General features: G+C 43.9%; 1 protein-coding gene across 2 annotated transcripts; it reads left to right on the forward strand.

Annotated features, from left to right (window-relative positions):
* Positions 1–8,279: 8,279 nt before the first annotated feature.
* tspan13a (tetraspanin 13a) lies at positions 8,280–15,437 on the forward strand. 2 transcript variants are annotated; one of them, XM_061955928.1, is made up of 6 exons: positions 8,280–8,654; positions 10,363–10,515; positions 10,600–10,680; positions 10,763–10,876; positions 15,151–15,270; positions 15,334–15,437. In XM_061955928.1, exons 1-6 carry the CDS (start codon positions 8,592–8,594, stop codon positions 15,406–15,408), a joined length of 606 nt encoding a protein of 201 aa, XP_061811912.1. In that variant the 5' UTR covers positions 8,280–8,591; the 3' UTR covers positions 15,409–15,437. The 2 variants fall into 2 exon arrangements, with proteins under 2 accessions (XP_061811912.1, XP_061811905.1); XM_061955921.1 differs by having other exon boundaries at positions 8,285–8,654; positions 10,363–10,530.
* Positions 15,438–15,730: the final 293 nt, after the last annotated feature.

A 15,730-nucleotide genomic window follows, 5' to 3' on the forward strand; every position in this document is an offset into this window, starting at 1 on the left:
AAACCAGCGTTCTAACAACTCTGTCCCAAAATGTACGCAAATGTGCAATCACAAACATAGTAAAATTCAAAATGGTGTAGAGCAATAGTAACATAATGTTGCTCGAACGTTAATGTCACAACACACAAAATAAACATAGCGCTCACCTTCTGAAGTTATTCTTCATTCGTAAATCCTTCGAATTCTTCGTCTTCGGTGTCCGAATTGAAAAGTTGCGCAAGCGTGGTATCCAAAATGGCCGGTTCCGTCTCGTCGAAGTCATCGGGAGTCAGTGTCGCTGTTGTTCTGTGAATCCTGCCTTCCGGAAAGCTCGGACCACAGTCGTGACCGAAATATCTGCCCAGGCATTTACGATCCACTGGCAGATGTTGGTGTATGTCGTCCGGCGCTGTCTGCCCGTCTTAGTGAAGGTGTGTTCGCCTTCGGAGCTGTGTGAAAAAAGCCACCCGGCCTCTTCGCGTAAACTTCCCTTAACCACTCGCTCATCTTTTCTTCATCCATCCATCCCTTCGAGTTAGCTTTTATGATGACGCCGGCTGGAAAGGTCTCTTTTGGCAAGGTCTTCCTTTTAAATATCACCATGGGTGGAAGTTAGCATGGCAAGCTAGAACCACAGTGAAGGATGACTTCTCATTCCCTGTGGTGCGAATATTCACCGTACGTGCTCCCGTTCCACAGTGCGGTTCACAGGAATATCAGTTGCTGTGAAATACGGTAGTAATCCGTGTGCGGATGGAGAGATTGCGTCTTTTTATGAACCGGATCGCTTAGTAGGAGCCATTTTGTGGTCTTTACAGATGTAAACAGGAAATGAAACGTACGGTGATATCCGCGCGTTTTTTCTTCTTCTTCCGGGGGCGGGTAGAAGAAGAAGCGCTTCCTGTTCTATGGGGGCGGGTGCTTTCCTTGGCGGTTGCTTGCGTAGAAGAAGAAGCGCTTCCTGTTCTACCGGGAAAAAAGATGGCGGCTGTTTACCGAAGTTGCGAGATCGAAACTTTATGAAAATGAATCGTAATAAAGCGCACCGGGTTATAAGGCGCACTGTCAGCTTTTGAGAATATTTGTGGTTTTTAGGTGCGCCTTATAGTGCGGAAAATACGGTACAAAAGTACCGAGTATGATATTTACAGAAGTACACAGTATTGTACTTAAAAAAGTACACTGTATTTTATCAACAAACCTACACATTACTTAGCAAAGTGCACAGGATTGTATTCAACAAAAGTAAACCGTTTTGGTCTTTTAAAAGTACACCGTGTCATACTTACTTAAGGTACAAAGTAGTATACTTACAAAAGTACAATTTATTTCACTTACAAAATATACAGTGATGTACTTACAAATGTACACATCATTGTACTTCCAAAAGTAGATTGTATTTTACTTCCAAAAGTAGACAGTATTTTACTACAAAAAGTACACAGTATTATACTTACATAAGTACACAGTATTATACACAGTACTCTATTTACAAAAGTACACATTATTATACTTACAAAACTACACAGTGCTGTATTTACAAAAGTACTCAGTGCTATACTTCCAAATGTTCACAGTGCTGTAATTACAAAAGTACACAGTACTGTATTTAAAAAAGTACTCAGTATGGTACTCACAGAAGTACACAGTACTGTACTTACAAAAGTACACAGTATTTTACTATGAAACGTAACCAGTATTGTACTTACCAAAGTGCATACTGTACTTACAAAAGTAAACTGTTTTGGACTTGCAAAAGTACACAGTATTATACTTACAATAATACATCGTATTATGCTTACAAAAGTACAAATTATTGCACTTGCTTTTTGACAACGTTTATTCAATGTCATGTTGTGGCGATGATTTGACCATTGAAATTTGGTCATTTCCCAACCAACAACTTGGATCCAACATTAGACATTAACATTGTCTCAATTTACAAATACAACTATTTGTTTCAAATTCAGTTTTAAAGGACATATATGTATAATCAACGTTGTATGAATGTCTTTTGACTGCTAGGATACTAATTTCTTTTATAAGTACAATCATGTGTACTTTTCAGTATAATACTGACAATACCAATAGCAAAAGAAAAAAAAAATTGAAAGTTGAACAAACTATCCTCCAAAAACAGTTGTCTTCTATTTTCCATTGGATAGGTCTTCAAAAGGGGTGCTGCAGGTGGGGTTGTGAAATTTTTAGTTGATTAGACTTTTTTGTCACGGCCCGTGCGCATTCTAATGCGCAGTCATCTGTGCGCTGCGCTGAGTGCACCTCCAAGCGCGCTCCTGCGCGCGCCACTTCTGCAGCAGCTGCGTAAGTACTCTCCAATCAACACACCTCGCTCCACTTCCCCTTCCTGACCCCCCACGGCCTCCGCTCTTCCCACCATACACACTATTCTCCAGCAGCACCAGTCCCGTTTCGCTAACTTGGAGAACAAGCTTAAGGCTGCTTTCGCCAGCCTGCTCTCAAGGCTGGACACCATTGGGCCAGAACCTCCCTCTCCATCTGCATTGGATCCGGGCGCCTCCGCGGCTCCCGCAACCTGGACTACCTCCCTCACCCGGGAACCGAAGATTGCTACCCCCAGAACCTTTGAGGGAGATTTTGAACTATGCCGGGGATTTTTGATTTATATTCCAGCACCAGCCCCCTCGCTACTCGGCTGATGGGGCAAAGATTGCCTTCCTGTTTTTCCTCCTGTCAGGCAGAGCGCTGCGGTGGGCCACAGCGGCGTTCGACCAGAGCAATGGGCTCGGAACTGACTACTCTGCCTTCCGCGGTGAGTTCCGGGACGTTTTTGACCATCCAGTCGGGGGGGGAGGGGGGTGCCACCCGCCTCCACTCCATTCAGCAGGGCTCCCGCTCTGTAGCTGATTACACCCTGGAGTTTCGCACCCTCACAGCTGACAGCAAGTGGGATGACAAGGCACTCCAGAGTGCCGGTAGGGACTCAGTGAAGTGAAGCGATAAAGGGCGGCCTTTAACGGGACCGACCGACTTCCTACCGGGCCTTAATTGAGCTCCCTCTCCAGATGGACTGGAGACACATCGAGTGAGCTGCAGAGCGAGTGCACAGCAGCCCAGGCCCAAGCGCTCGCACCAGCACTGTCATGTGGCCACCAGTATCTCCCCCTGGACCCACCGGCACGGATGAGCCCATGCAGCTAGGCAGGTCCCGCCTAGCAGCCAAGGAAGGGGAGAGACGCTTTCGGCAACACCTGTCTCCACTGCGGGGTGGATGGCCATGAGATCAAGAACTGCCCGACACAGCCAAAAGGGCAAAGCTCACTAGTCGGCGGAGTCCTGGTGAGCCATATCTCCGTTCCCCACAAGAGGAGAAATCCTGGCATCCTCTTCCCAGTAACATTATCCTGGCACTCCAAGAAGTAACGTTATCTTGGAGCTCCAAGAATTTGACCATCGGGGCCTACCTGGATTCTGGAGCGGACAACGGTCTGATGGATCGGGAGTTCGCACAACAGACTGGAATCCAGTTCCTACCTCTCGAGACCTCCCTACCGGCACAAGCCCTGGACAGACACCCCCATGGTCCCATAACCCACGGGGCGGAACCCCTCTCACTTACCCTCTCAGGGAACCATACCAAGACCATTAGCCTCTGGGTTCTGGACACCCCCATCACACCCCTAGTCTTTGGTTGCTCATGGCTCTGCAAACACGATCCCCACATCTCTTGGTCGACGGGTAAAATCCTGGCCTGGAGCGCAGCATGCCACGCTAACTGCCTCGGATCCACAGTTCTCCCGAGTGGCAGTCCCAAGGCCATCTTACCTCCCACGGACATCACTATCAATCAATCAATCAATCAATCAATGTTTACTTATATAGCTTTAAATCACGAGTGTATCAAAGAGCTGCACAAGTCACAACGACATCCTCGGCTCAGATCCCACATCAGGGCAAGAAAAAACTCAACCCAGTGGATGACAATGAGAAACCTTGGAGGGGACCGCAGATGTGGGGACCCCCCCTGGGCGACCGGTGCAATGGACGTCGAGTGGATCTAGCATAATATTGTGAGAGTCCAGTTCATAGTGGATCTAACATAATAGTGTGAGAATCTAGTCCATAGTGGGGCCAGCAGGAGATCATCTTGAGTGGAGACAGGTTAGCAGCGCAGAGACGTCCCCAACTGATGCACAGATGAGTGGTCCACCCTGGGTCCCGACTTTGGACAGCAAACTCTTCATCTGTGGTCACCAAATCTGTGCCCATCCACCCTCTCCACGAAAGAGAGGGGAGCAGAGCAGAAAAAAAAACGACAGATTAACTTGTCTAAAAGGGGGTCTATTTAAAGGCTGGAGTATACAAATGAGTTGTAAGATGGGACTTAAATGCTTCTAATGCTACCCCCGGTCTATAACGACCTGGCTGGAGTCTTCCGCAAGGAACAGGCACTCTCCCTTCCCCCGCATCGACCATATGATGGCTCCATAGATCTGGTTCCCAACACTGTCCTTGCACCTAGCCGCCTTTAGAATCTGTCTGTGCCCGAAAAGAAGGCCATGCAGGATTACATTTCGAACTCTCTCGCCTCCGGCATCATTACACCCTCGAAGTCCACCGGTGGAAGCGGGATTCTTCTTCGTTGGCAAGAAGGACGGATTTCTACGCCCGTGTATTGACTATCGCCAACTTAACAGCATCACAATTAAAAAGAGATACCCTCTCCTTCTCCTGTGCTCTTCCTTCGAGCACCATTTTTAGTAAATTGGATATCCGCAATGCGCACCACCATCAGGGAGGGGGACGAATGAAAGGCCTTCAACACGCACCTGGGGCACTTCGAATACCGGGTGATGCCTTTCGGCCTGACGAACGCCCCAGCGGTTTTCCAGGCCCTGGTCATGTTGGACCAGTTTGTTGTTGTGTACCTTGACAACATTCTAATTTTCTCTGAAACCCTACAGGAAAACCAACAGCATGTCCGACATGTCCTGCAGGGTCTACTGGAGAACCGCCTGTTCGTCAAGGCCGAAAAATGTGATTTCCACAATTTGTCAGTTAACATTAACATTAACATTCTGGTGGCCATCCATGGAGACCAACACCCATGAATTCATCGCCACTTGTTCCACATGCGCCTGCAACAAGGCTTCCCGCAGGCCTCAGACAGGACTCTTATGTGCCTGTCACGGCCAACCCTGGTCTCACATCGCCTTGGACTTTGTGACCGAATTCCCCAAATCTCAAGGTAAAATGACTGTGGACATTCTCCAAGGCTGCACACTTTGTCCCCCTCCACAAGCTTTCCTCCGTCGCTGAGAATGCCGACTTACTCGTCCAGAACACAGTCAGACTTCTCGGAATCCCCCAGGACATCATCCTGACCGTGGTGCCCAGTTTAGCTCCCGGGTGTGGGGCTACAATCACTCTCACCTCTGGTTACCACCCACAGAATAATGGACAAGCAGAGAGAGCCGACTGGGTTAGAGACCCGTTGCATCGCTGCCCGCCAACCCTCCCACTGGAGCAGATACATACCTCAGGTAGAGTACGCCTATAACTCTATGACAAGCTACGCCACAGGTATGTCCCCGTTCGAATGATCACTTGGCTACCAACCACCCTTGTTTTCCCAGCAAGAGGTCGAGGGCGGTACACCTCCACCCAAGCTGACCTTAAACGCTGCCAGACTATCTGGAAGACTGCTCGGGCTGCCTCATTAACCGCAACGCCAACCGGCACCGCATCCCGGCACCCTCCTATCGGCCCGGGCAGCAGGCTATGTTACGGGCCAAGGACCTCCACCTACAGGTACCTTCCCCGAAATTGGCGCCCCGCTATGTGGAACTTTTCCCCATCGAAGCCAGAGTCAACCCTGCTGCCGTTCGTCTCTCTCTCCTGTCTTCCATGAAGAACCACCCGGTTTTTCACGTGTCTCAGATAAAACCTGTGTCTGTCAACCCTTCTCACCCCTGACCCCCACTCCCAACCCCCCTCCTAGGGTCCTCGAGAGCGGTGATCCGGTGTGGACGGTAAAGATGATCCTCAGGGTTCGTCGGCAGGGTAGGGGGCTGGTCTACCTGGTCGACTGGAAAGGCTATGGACTGGAGGACCGATCCTGAGTGTCGGCCTCCTACCTTGCGGACCCCTCTCTTCTAGAGGACTTTTACCGTGCCAACCCGGATGCACCCCGTAGCTCGTCAGGAGTCTCGCATAAGGAGGGGGGTACTGTCACGGCCCATGCGCTCCGCTGAGCCCACCTCCAAGCACGCCCCTGCGCGTGTCACTCCTGCAGCCGGTGCGCGGACGCCTATTTAAACCACCGCGTCCTGAGATCCAGTGCCAGAACGTAGCAGCCTGTACACGTACCGTAAGCTCGTCTCAAGCTCCCTTGTTGCCTTTCATTCCTGAGCTCTGTGTTTTCCCAGTGTTGATTGTCGTGTCCTTCCTCGTCCCACAGTTTCTTGTGTGTGCCCCGGAGTCGAGCTGTGTGTCTCGCACTCCTGGATCCCCTGTCTTTCTCGTGCTTCCTGGATTCCGACCCCTCGCCTGTCCCTGGACTACGACGCCTCGCTCCCGCCTTTCGACCACTCTTCTGCCCCCGGACTACCCTGCATGCCTTGCCCTTGTCTGACCGCATCGCTCCTCTCAACACGCACCTCCAACATTTACGGTAACACTCTCCAGTTAAATACTTCACATAGTCTGACACTCATTCTTTTATACACATCATATATTTATATCTTTAATAAATACAGCCAAGGCTAAACGCTCTCCCAGCCTCAGTGCCGTCTTCTTCTCCCGGTACCATTACATTTTTTGTTTTAATATCCATCCATTTTCTACTGCTTGTCCTTTTGGGGGTGCGTTGGCGTTGCCGTTGGCGTTGCGGCGCATCCTGTCCGATGTATGTGCCTCACAATACGAAGGTCCTGAGTTCAATCCCAGGCTCGGGATCTTTCTGTGTGGAATTTGCAAGTTCTCCCCATGACTGCGTGGGTTCCCTCCAGGTACTCCGGCTTCCTCCCACCTCCAAAGACATCACCTGGGGATAGTTTGATTGGCAGCACTAAATTGGCCCTAGTGTGTGAATGTGAGTGTGAATGTTGTCTGTCTATCTGTGTTGGCCCAGCGATGTATATGTTTTTATATTCCACCCGCAATTATTCCACACATTTTAATGCCTTTAAATACACATGGACATGGGTTTATAAATGACAGTGCCTTGGCCTAGTCACTGCACCTTATAGGTTTCAAATAAACACATGAATAAATATATATACTGTATTATTACAATAATCTTATCATTGCTATTAGCGCGCAATCTGCAAGATAGCGATTAGTAACGCTCACTGCCAGCTAACTATTAGCAATTTGCGGCGCTATATATTGTATTCTTATAATATCTTAGTACAAGAACAAGGATATAGGATAAAGAGAACAAGGAAATGAGATACAATTGCTATGGTATGAAAAAGGGTAGGATTAAATAAACTCAGATTCTTCCTACTCCTTGTAATGAAATGTTGTAATGAAACAACTGGACATATGTGATGCATTACGTTGTATCGTATGCATGTTCGAAATAAACTGAAACTGAACTGAAATGTAACAAGTATTGCACAACAGTTTAATTTAAAACACAATTTTATACAAGATATTTAAGTAGGGAACCATCTCTGCCCCAGGTTGGCTGTCCTTGACCTGGAAAACATTGAAGACCCCCTGCTATTGTATTCTCCCGCGTGCGCTTGCGCGCTTTCTTATGTGCTTAAAGTTACGCATGTTTCTCATTCGTATTCTCACAGCCAGACTGAGGACACGCCCACATCACGTAAATGAGGCAATTTGCCGTGACGCCTTTTTCCTAGGTCGCCTATAAAGTATTATGGGAATAAGCGGTAGAAAGTGGATGGATGGATGAAGTTTTACTAACTCTTGTGAATGCCACTGAAATCAATTAATTATTAATCGTTATTATTAGATTATATTATTAGTGGATAAGGCTAACAAGAATCTAGTCCAATGATCGCTTTGTTGTAAAGCCTGGAACTTTAGAAGTCCTTCAAAACTTGGCGGCTTTGATGTTCGTACTTTTTCGCAAACTAGTGGTATATATTTTACATCTTGTGTAGTATATGGAAGCGGGACCCGCTGACCCAGAACTTGTAGCAGTGTAAATTCAAGCACTTTCAGACCACATACGAAGTGCTGGGTAACCAATCAGGTGTTAGGATCCGCCCACTAACTTTGACGACTGAGTTTGACAGTTAAAATAAATCACACAGAACCAGCCGCTGTCTGTTTGCGGCCACAAGAGGACGATGTTACATTACATCACACATTACAATCGTCTTTCTTCAAAACAAAACATAACCGACAATCCATCCATCCATTTTTCTACTGCGACATAGTCGACAAGTCTACTGGTCGACTATGAATACGCAAATCACACACATGTAAATATTGAAGAACGAGGACTCTTCAAGATTGAGATGTTTAAAAGAAGGAATTAGGCTCTGACAGAAAACCGCCTAGCGTGTCAGTCTCAGACCGGAAGTGTGATCAAGTAAAAAAAAAAAGGGAACAGGTAAACAGGTGTTCATTGTTTGACGGTCGGTTGCCGCGCAGAGATGGTTTGTGGAGGATTCGTTTGCACCAAAAACTCCCTTTGCGCACTAAATATACTATATGTGGTAAGTGCGCTTTTTATTAATGTTTTCATTATTTTCCGTTTATTTTTTAATTCACAATTTGGTTTAATTGAAGGACTTTCGAAATGCGTCTCACATTTCCCCTTGATTTGGAATTAGTGAGTTTTTGACTAGAATGATTTGTTTTTGTAAATGTATTTATTTGTGCGTCTATTGTAGTAGAATGTTTGTTGATATGGGATTATCTAAAAATATAAAGATCGTCTGTCTATTTCAGTCTCGGTTAAATGATAAATGGGTTATACTTGTATAGCGCTTTTCTACCTTCAAGGTACTCAAAGCGCTTTGACAGTATTTCCACATTCACCCATTCACACACACATTCACACACACATTCACACACTGATGGCGGGAGCTGCCATGCAAGGCGCTAACCAGCAGCCATCAGGAGCAAGGGGTGAAGTGTCTTGCCCAAGGACACAACGGACGTGACTTGGATGGTAGAAGGTGGGGATTGAACCCCAGTAACCAGCAACCGGCCTCCGAGTGCTGACACGGCCACTCTACCAACTTCGCCACGCCGTCCCTTACGGTTATGTAAATTTTAACTTGAGCAAGTCTTAATTTCACATCTTTTTTGTGTGCACATTTAGTTTCCTCTTAAATACGTTTTATATTTTATTCATTCTGCACCAAAATCACTTGAACTCATTGCATTTTAGTCATTATTGGCCTATTTATTTTTGTTAATATTAGCCTATATTTACGCTCACAAGGGATATTATCGATACCAATATTGATATTCCTTATTGATACTGGTATTAATTGGTACTCTTATCAGTACTACATGTAATTGATGTAAATAAAGATGTGGAAAAAATGCATTTTTTAATGACCCTTTTTATTACAAGAGGTTGTACACCAACATAATGTAACGTCTCACAGCGGGAAGTATTTTATCAACACCTGCTTTTTAAGTCAACAATCGCTCTTTGATGACATATTGGCCGGATCAACGCGACCGGAGTGTTCAGACTGCAGTCGCATTCATATCTGTTTTGTGTCCACATGGGAAAAACTCGGAATCGCACTGTTCACATTGATAAGAAAAAATCCGATACAGGTCACATATGGGCAAACAAATCGTAATTGACCTGTGGTGTGAACAAGACCTAGCTCTTGAAGAGGAAATTATGTGTTACAAATGTTTGTGTGGTGTTGCTTCATTATTTGTGATTATTCTTGGCTGAATATTTTTTTTAATGCGTTGCAGCGGCACCTAAGTGAATGTGACACCGCGCGTGTGTCATAATTACAAAGGTCAGCTGGATTAAAAAAATTAAAAAAGATAGCCAGAATATTAACGGTCCTCCTGGACCGACCCAATTAGAAACCGGTACCAAAAAATACCGGTCCTCTATAGGGCTGTGAATCTTTGGGCACCACACGATACGATTTGATTCTTGGGGGTAACGATTCGAATCAGAATCAATTTGCGATTCAAAATGATTCTCAATTCAAAATCAATACTTTAATAACATTATAAAAAAATAAATGAAATACATTTTTTATTTTATTTAATTTCTAATTGATACAAGTAAAAATCACGATTCTTTCAAAAATTTAAATTTGTTGACACGCCTAGTACTCGGTATACATCTCTAACCCTTCCTAAACATTAAAATTATGAGTTAAGGTATTATGTTTCCACAAATTGCCAATAATCATTTAAAAAATGTTCCTACCTCAGCTTGTGAGCCTGCTGCTGGTGGGCGTGGCGGCATGGGGAAAATGGTTCGGCCTGGTCTCCAGCATCCGCGTGGTGGCGGTAGTCATTGGCGTGGGCATCTTCTTGTTTCTGGTGGCCTTTGTAGGCCTGTGCGGCGCCCTGAGGCACCACCAGGTCCTCCTTTTCTTTGTATCCTTTTGTGTCCACCTCCTGTTTGTTTGTCAGCTAGCACTTGGTCATCCTCAACGTGCATTTCAGTACGTGATCATCCTCTTCGTGGTGTTCGTGGTGCAGCTGTCGGTGTCCTGCGCCTGTCTGGCCCTCAATAAAGACCAGCAGGTATCTCCTCTCTCAGTAAAACTAGCACCGGTTCTTTTCAAAGATGGGGATGCTGATTACTGCTTACCTGTGTCCTATCAAGAATCATCTCCTGGAAGTTGGATGGAACAAGTCGGAGTCCACACAGAGGGACGTGGAGAAGACCCTCAACTGCTGTGGATTCTCCTACGTCAGCTACAACGCATCCTGTGCTGCTGTAAGGGAACTACACTTGACACTCACAAAAACAATTAAAATCTGTGTATTGCATACATTTACTGTATATGTAGAAACAAATGGCTATCTGTTCGCTCTTGGTCATAACTACAGAGTTGGTAGAGGTGGGAATCTTTGAGCAACTCACGATTCAACCCGATTTTTGTGGCAACGATTCGATTCAGAATCGATTTTACACAATTTTTGATTCAAACCGATTCCCACAATTAGTTATTTGGTATAATTATAAAAACATTTTTGTTACAAATTACAAAACCTTATTTTGGTTGCTGACGTATATACGCGGCGACTAAGCATGGAGATGGCTTTAAAGCGTATTTTTAAGAATTGATTCTTTAAAAAACAAATGCAAAAAAATAATCGATTTTTGTAAATTACAAATCCATTTAGAATCGGAATTTGGATGAGCCTTTTTTTTTAGCACTCCTAACAATGGCCGTGTGACTTTGTCGCTAAATTAAGGGGTGTCTTTGGAACAGTTGACTATCCTTTGATTCGGAGGACTACGATTCGACAGCCAACCTCACAGTCACTCACTGGCTTTGTCTTGCTTGTAACATAAAAGAAAGACAAAAAGAAGCGACGGCAAAATGTAGATTTTATATTTCTACACAGTGGGGCAAGAAAGTATTTAGTAAGCCACTGATTGCGCAAGTTCTCCCACTTGAAATTATGACTGAGGTCTGTAATATCCATCGTAGGTACACTTCAACTGTGAGAGACAGAATGTGAAAAAAGTAATCAGATTGCAGGATTTTTCAAGAAGGTATTAGCAAAAGATGGTAGAAAATAAGTATTGGTCAATAAAAAAGGTAAACTCAATATTTTGTAATATAACCTTTGTTGGCAAGGACAGAGGTCATATGTTTCCAGTAGATCTTCACCAGGTTCGCAGAAACTGTTGCTGCCAATTTGGCCCGTTCTTCCATGCAGATCGCCTCTCGAGCAGTGATGTTTTGGGGCTGTTGCCATGCAACACAGACTTTCAACTACCTGCGCATATTTTCTATTGTCATGCTGAAAGACCCAACCATGTCTCATCTTTAATGCTATTGATGATGGAAGGAGTTTTTTTGCTCAAAATATCACAATACATGGCCCCATATTTATTTTTCCTTAACACAGATCAGTCGTCCTGTCCCCTTTGAAGAAAAACAGCCCCAAAACATGAGGTTTCCACCCCCATGCTCCACAGTGGCTATGGTGTTCTTGAGATGCATCTCGGCATTCTTCTTACTCCAAACACGACAAGTTAGATTTTTACCAAAAAATTATATTTTGGTCTCATCTGGATCATCCACATCATGATCATCCACGGGCAAACTTTAGGCGGGCGTGGACATGGGCTGGCCTAAGCATTGGGACATCTGTCAGCGTAGTGTGTCACTGAAAGTAACCTTTTGTTAGTGGGTCCCAGCTCTCTGCAGGTCATTCACCAGGTCCCCTGTGTAGTTCTGGGAGTTTTGCTCAGTTTGATCCAATGAGATAAGATCTTGCGTGGAGTCCCAGATCAAGGGAAATTATTAATAACCTTGTATCCATTTTCTAATAATTGCTCCCACAGTTGATTTATTCACAGCAAGCTGCTTGCCTTTTGTAAATTCACTCTTCCCAGCCTTGTGCCGGTCGACAATTTTGTCCCCGGTGTCCTTTGATAGCTTTTTGGTCTTAGCCGTAGAGGAGTTTGACTGTAAGGCTGTGGTCAGGTGTCTGATATACAGACAACGGGTTTAAATAGTAGCCATTAACACAGGTGTTAATGGCTACAGAGTGGCGGGTAAGAAGAGCTTCTTAAAGAAGACAGAGTGGCGGGTAAGAAGAGCTTCTTAAAGAAGTGACAGGTTTTTAAGAGCCAGAAATCTTGCTTGTTTGTAGGTGACCAATTACGTACTTTCCACCATGATGAGAAAATTGTTTATTATGATTACTTGGATTTTTTTGCCACATTTCATGTCTACCTATGATGAATATTACAGACCTCTGTCAACATTTTAAGTGGGAAAACTTGCACAATTGATGGCTGACTAAAATACTTTTTTTACCTACTGTATTTGCTCTGCTCGCTTTTTCTTTTTGTCTCCTCCGTGTCCATAAAAATCACATGCGTGTGTGTCATGGGCAATTATGCAAATCAGGCGACGACGTCACCCATGAAACAAGCAGTGGAAGTTCTCAGTTTACAGTTCAAAAGTGGGTTTGGTCGGGTTTCACACTATTTTCCCCAAAGGAAATAATCTGTTCCAGTGTTAAACTGTCACCACCAGGAAGCCTTAATCACAGGCTACTTTGAGTAACATATTAGCGTTCTTACATACCAGGGTAAAAAGTTTATCCATGATGGCGGTCAATGCAATGTGTGGTGAAGGAAAGGCCATAATCAGACATCTTTGTCTGACGTAAGGCCCTATTATGCAAAACCACCTTTTTTTTTTTTTATTTTACCCATCGGTACCTGCTGTTGTGTATTTGGGATCTGCATAACTCCCAAAAAATAGAAATTAAAACATGCAAGCATTGCAGAGACATTTTCAAAACAATCTTGCCTTCCTTCATTCTTCCTCCAAACAAGCAGTTTGGAATTTGCTCCATTGGTGACGTCAGATTATCCACATATGGTGGAGAGCAGTAGTCCGACGCTGTAGTCAGTAAGTCCCTTCTTTTTCTCTATCCTCTTGTTGTGGGGCAGACTGGCTCGTACATGCACATGCATCATCCGCTGTTGCCATTTCTAATATCAAGTAGTGTATAGTTTGAACTTATATCTGTCAGTAGATGCAGTCGAAGTACAAAACGGCGCATCCTAGAGAAGGACAGAAAGCGGCTTGGAGACGGTCTTTAAAACATAATCCATGCAACATTTTGACCAGAAAAACACCATTACATTTTAGGTAGACAAGAGGGGGAAAAAATGTACACCTTTAAACATTCTTTACAGTCATACAAGTCTAAAAATAAGTTAACCCACAATTTCCTCGGGGAAAAAAGGCATATTTTACACCCAAGTACATTGGGTGAAATCTAAAGTGTATGCCTTTGGGGTTTAGAAGTTCCATTCTAGTTTAAATGGGAACTGCACTTTTTCTTAATTTGGCCTATCATTCACAATCCCTATGTAAGACAAAAACTAGTTTTTTCTTATTTTTTAAACATTAGCAACAGTCAGCTAACAATAGAGTCAACGAGAGCTCCTCTATTCCGCCCATAACGATCCAAAAAGCACTAACAATACACCATTTACATTTTGTGACCTGAATATTAAAGTATTAGCGATATTGTTATTATAAGCGCTAACGTTAACGACCTATTTTTAGCGTCACATCACAAAGAGGTATCGAGCTGCTACTGTATATTGACATCATGGGCTGCTCTTTCGCCTCTGAGTTGGTAAAAGTCACAGATTATAAATAATGCCTCTCACCTGGATAGTAGAAGGATGTGAACATAAAACAAGAAATTGGTCAACTTTGACATTCAACTTATACCCGGAGAAGGCGAGAAAGACGTTAAGATGCTTGCTTGCACCAACTGTTTTTTTTTTTAACTCTTCGAGGATTATGATTAATTTTTCATCTAAACGTGAAACATCTCATCAGTTGGCATCCCAGTGAGAGCAGACATTGTACAGTAAGTGGTTGTTTTATTATGTTGGACGTCTCTCACACAGCCTGCACTGAGTTGTAGCCAGTGTTGCAGGAAAAAGCAAAAATGGTGGTGCCTTTATGAAATGCCACATGCATGCAGTATGATTAAAATGATCAAAATAGTAAATATTACGTATTACGAATGTGCTTGTTACTACATTACATATAGCGTGTATATAAAATGTTGATGGAGGTGTTTGGATGTTTTTAAAGCGTTTTATAGGCGGAAAAGGGCGACTCCCGTTGGCTCCATTGTTAGCTGACTTTTCCTAATGTTTATTTACGATTTTAGAAATTAAAAAATAGAAAAACAATGTGAATGATAGGCAAAGTTCCAAAAAAATGCAATTACCCTTTAAGGTGTAAGAAGTAGCCATACAGTTGTTTATTGTTAAAGTGTATATGTCATTTAGTAGTTTGAGTTTTTAAGCTCTAACTTAGTATTTCCTCTTTAGCTTAGCATCAATGATAACTTTGTGAAAGTGTATTACCGATAAACAAAATGGCTAAGCTTGTTGTTTTGTCCTTAGTTTGTTGTAGAAGTTTATTTTTCACTAATACCATTTTTTGTGATAATAGCTTCCATGCATGTTTTCTGGACTGTACCCTGTAGAGCTGTTTTAACCACATGCCACCATTGTCTTGCAACACGTGTGCTGCCATCATTGAGACGTACGCAGGGGAGGTTCTGCGCTTCGTCGGGGGCATCGGACTCTTCTTCAGTTTCACAGAGGTGAGGATGTTGATACGGAAACAAAGCTTTCTCGGGCAATAACCTTGCTGCTCTTTTTTGCAGATGCTTGGAGTTTGGCTGGCTCACAGATACAGAAACATTAAAGATCCCCGATCAAATCCCGGAGCATTTCTATGATTATGGTAATAAAGAACACTCGCACTGCTTGAATCAGTTTTCCTGCTTTTATATCTTGATCATATTTTTTGATCAACTGATTATGAATGTTTATGTGGTTAAAGTAGGAAATAAGCATAAAAAAAACGTATGGCGTTCACTGTTGACTGATTGATTGTGCTAAAGATATGCATCTTATCACTTGGAGGCACATGTAATGGTTTTGTTTTCATGAACAGCAACTGAGTTTAGCCTAGCTTGGCACACAGGCTTGTTTGAATGTAAGATAAGCTGTTAAGAGTGCGTGCGTGTGTGTGTGTGTGTGTGTGTTTGATCAGCAATT

Source organism: Nerophis lumbriciformis, linkage group LG04 (genome assembly GCF_033978685.3).
Source record: "Nerophis lumbriciformis linkage group LG04, RoL_Nlum_v2.1, whole genome shotgun sequence".
NCBI classification, from domain to species: domain Eukaryota; kingdom Metazoa; phylum Chordata; class Actinopteri; order Syngnathiformes; family Syngnathidae; genus Nerophis; species Nerophis lumbriciformis.